This window comes from Stegastes partitus, unplaced genomic scaffold, assembly GCF_000690725.1.
Source record: "Stegastes partitus isolate 25-593 unplaced genomic scaffold, Stegastes_partitus-1.0.2 Scaffold466, whole genome shotgun sequence".
NCBI classification, from domain to species: domain Eukaryota; kingdom Metazoa; phylum Chordata; class Actinopteri; family Pomacentridae; genus Stegastes; species Stegastes partitus.
Window position 1 is genome coordinate 28,329 of NW_007578197.1, and position 3,574 is coordinate 31,902.

The 3,574-nt window shown below is 44.2% G+C and overlaps 1 protein-coding gene across 1 annotated transcript in view; it reads left to right on the forward strand.

Annotated features, from left to right (window-relative positions):
- Positions 1-867, forward strand: part of cdca8 (cell division cycle associated 8) — a 5,797-nt gene extending 4,930 nt beyond the window's left edge. The window contains exons 10-11 of the mRNA XM_008286719.1: positions 24-110; positions 220-867. Of these exons, the coding sequence (XP_008284941.1) occupies positions 24-110; positions 220-255 (123 nt within the window). The 3' untranslated portion in view covers positions 256-867. The remainder of the gene's footprint in view (positions 1-23; positions 111-219) is intronic.
- Positions 868-3,574: the final 2,707 nt, after the last annotated feature.

The following is a 3,574-nucleotide window of genomic DNA, read 5'->3' on the forward strand; positions in this document are numbered from 1 at the left end:
CCGTCCTCTAACTTGTCCATCAGAGCATTCAGCTGCTGGCCAGCGAGATGGACTCGGTCGACCTGTCGCTGCTGGATGAAACCGCCCTGAAGAGCATCCGGCTGCTGAGGGTAAGTTCAGCATTTCTGCAGCATCACTGTGGACCTTCATGGATTTAGTCCATCGGAGGGAAACGTTTGCTTTGCTTCTCATCGTATGTTTCACTTTTCTTCCCGACAGAATCGCCTGACGAATCTGTGTGGGACGTCGGAGTGAGCCGACCTGCTGCTGACCTGTACAGAACTTTTAAGAAAAACTTGTCTTTATTTCTTTTGCTTTGGTGTCGTTTTTAGAAAGAGGGTAGATGTTAAAGTATACAAACATGTTCCAGTGCTTTTAAATCCTACAGTCACTGGAGTCCAGCTCAGCTACCAACAGCTCCCAGATGTGTAAATGTCCATCAAGAGTTTTCATTTTACTTCCTCAATATGTTTAGTTAAGTTACCTTTTGTTTTTATTTGGGTATTTTCTGCTGCTTTGGTAGCATTTCAGGTGAATCCTTTTTATTGCTGTCTCTTATTTCTGGCCAGTCAGACTTGTAAAGTCTGGGTTTTAGTTGTCTTCAAAGCTTCATGACTTGTGAGAACATTTCAAACTGAGACGTGTGTTTAAACTTGGCAAGCGTGAATGTATAATCACTCTTTATTTTGTAAGTTACACTTTTAATTTGACGGGTTTTTTTCTGTGGCTCATATTGTCATTATTGAACTGAACAGTCCTCCATGTTCCTACAAACCTGCTTGCAGTTGCATTATTGGTGAAAATACATATTTCATGTACATAGTTTCCTCTTTTTATCTGTAAAGCTGATAAAACATCTGGACCACAGCTGGGTCAGTTTGTGTCATTTCAGATACCAGTGCTGCTGCACCGTCTTCCCTTCACTATATTGTGGTTCAATTTTGAGAATTTCATGTTGTCAGACCCGAGAGTTTTGTATTTTTACCCTCAGAAAAACCTTTTAATCATTTTAAGAGTTCCAGAAATAAAACTCCAACAGCCATGAAACGTGGTGACGGAACAGTTCACAGCAGATCTAACAGTATGAATGTCTGCAGCAGAGGACACAGTTTTAATTATTGGTCCTTGAAAATGGAGAAAAAAAAGGCAAACTAGGCTGGTGTTGATCTCCAGTAGGTTCCTGTTAGAGTCTATCTATGGACGGATCCATGGTTCTACTAGAACCCAGTCTCTGGTCACATCTCACCACCTGTTGAGGCTCTAACATCAGTAGAACCTGATGTGGTGAAGTTGGACCAGACCAGGTTCTGGTTTTCCGTTATCATGACTTGAAATCTGTCCAAAATAACCCAAGTTTGTCCAAAATTTGTAAAAGTTGTCCAAAAAGTCAACAATAAATCCTTATAATTTGTGGAAATGTGACCCCAGCCCTCCAGTTTGTTGTCGTTTTGACTTGAAATCTGTCCAAAGTGACTCAAAACTAGTCCAGAGTTACTAGAAATGATCCTAAATGTCAATAATAAAAACTAATTGGTCCCTTAAAATGGACAAAAAGGTGATAAATGTTCAATCCAGGCCGGTGTTGTGTCTCCAGAAAGTTCCTATCAGTGTATATACATGGATGGATCCATGGTTCTGGAAAGTTGGACCAGACAAGGTTCCAATGTTTTGCTAATTTGACTTGAAACGTGTCCAAAATGACTTAAAGTGTGTTTAAAATATGACAAAGCTCATTCAAAATTGTCCAAAATTACCAAATTGTTAAATTTTTGGCTCTTGAAAATGGAAAAATGTGCCAAGCCAGGGTGTTACTGTGGCCCTAGAAGGTCCCTCTCAGAGTCTATCTATGGATGGATCCATGGTTTTATTAGAATCCAGTCTCTGGCCCATCTCACCACCTGTTGAGGCTCTAACATCAGCTTCCAACGTTCCAGTTTTTAGATATTTCGACTAAATGCTGACGTGGCTGCACCTGATGCAACAAAATAAAATGCAAGAGATGGATTTCTCAGTTGATTTACATTTCGTTTATTTGCAGAAACTCTCAAAAGCCACTTCAGTGTCTGTTAAAACACGTCTTGCTCATGTTGTTGCAGAGTTTGCTGGAGTGTTGTTATGGAAAAGCTGTGCCTCTGCACAGTGGCCAGCAGGTGGCAGCATTTCATCAGCGATATCTGGGCCGTTAGGAGTCCGAGAAGCTTCATCTGTTGTTTCATTTATTGTCGTTAAAGAAAAATAAGACGTCTGTGTTTGATTGGACCTTTAACTCAGAGGTTTTTAATGTACGGTCAGTTTAATGTTATGATGTTGTGATTTACAGGAGAGAAGGAAAGTCGGGTTCAGACACATCTCACTGCTGCCGTTATTTATTATATGTTATTAATAAGTTCCTTAGTTTTGTAGAACGACGTCTCCTCTAAGCTGTTGTTTGTGTAGGACGTTGCTGTCGACCTTCCCTGACTTTAACCGCTCGGAGGGATGCTAGCGGGTCACATGGTGTTCTGTTGGCGGCAGGTCTCGGCCTGTTCTACTGCTGGCACCAGAACCCGCCCTCCGACCTTCGGGGACGTCACAACGCTGCCAATTAGGAGCTTGTTAGGCTTCGTTAGTGCTGATGAGCTCGTTAGGGCTTCCTCCCGGGACGGTGAGCCGGGTCGGGTCGGGTCGGGCCAGGCCTCACCTCGTTTCCCCCGGCAGACCGGCACCATCCTTTGCTTTTCCCCGCCGGATCCTCGTGCATCATATGCTAGCGAGCCCCGGCGTCGGACCCCGGTGCCCCCAGCCGAAGCCGGGCCTCGGTCCCTTCCATCTGCAGCCGTCCTGAGCGCTTCATCATGCGCTGCCTGTCGCCGTGTTGCAGAGCTAAAAACTAAACTCTGCATCGCCGCAAACGACAGATGTTGCGGTCGGCGGTGCGTGCAGTTCAGCTCCCTCGTTAGCGGAGGCCCGAGCCCTCGCACACCTGCTCTACATATCACAGAGTTTTCCTGGTTTCGCCTCTGAATGGGTTCTATCCTCTTTTTTTTTTTCATTCTCTAGGTGGGTGGAAAATTGCCATTTTGCACGGATGGCTTGGTTTTCAGTAAGCGTGCAGGCAGCGGCGCGGTGACAGGTGCGGTATGGATGGGGCGGATTTTGAGGTCACAGAGCAACACTGCTACATAAATCATCCGCCGAGATGTTCAGGATGAGGGACTGGAAGCTGAGATAGTGGAGGAGAGACGGTGTTAGCTCTGTGTTAGCGGCTCTGCAGCTTCATATTCACCAGAGGAAAGAACTTCAGACTTACAGCAACACATTCAGGCACAATGAGACCCGAGAAGCTGCACAAATGAATATTTGTGGACTGAAACAAATGTTCCTGTGAGAGACGAGCAGCCAGTATTTTACTGTTACTATTATAGTTTACGTAAAAGTGTATTTACTGTACAGCTGACTACAGCTTTACTGTTTCTAATCATATCCTGTGTTTTAATAGTGACTGTAGTCAACATTGACTTTAATAGTCGTTGCACTGCAAAAAGAAAAAAACGAATCTGTAACAAAAATCTGGCATCAAGGGTGACAGAAAAAT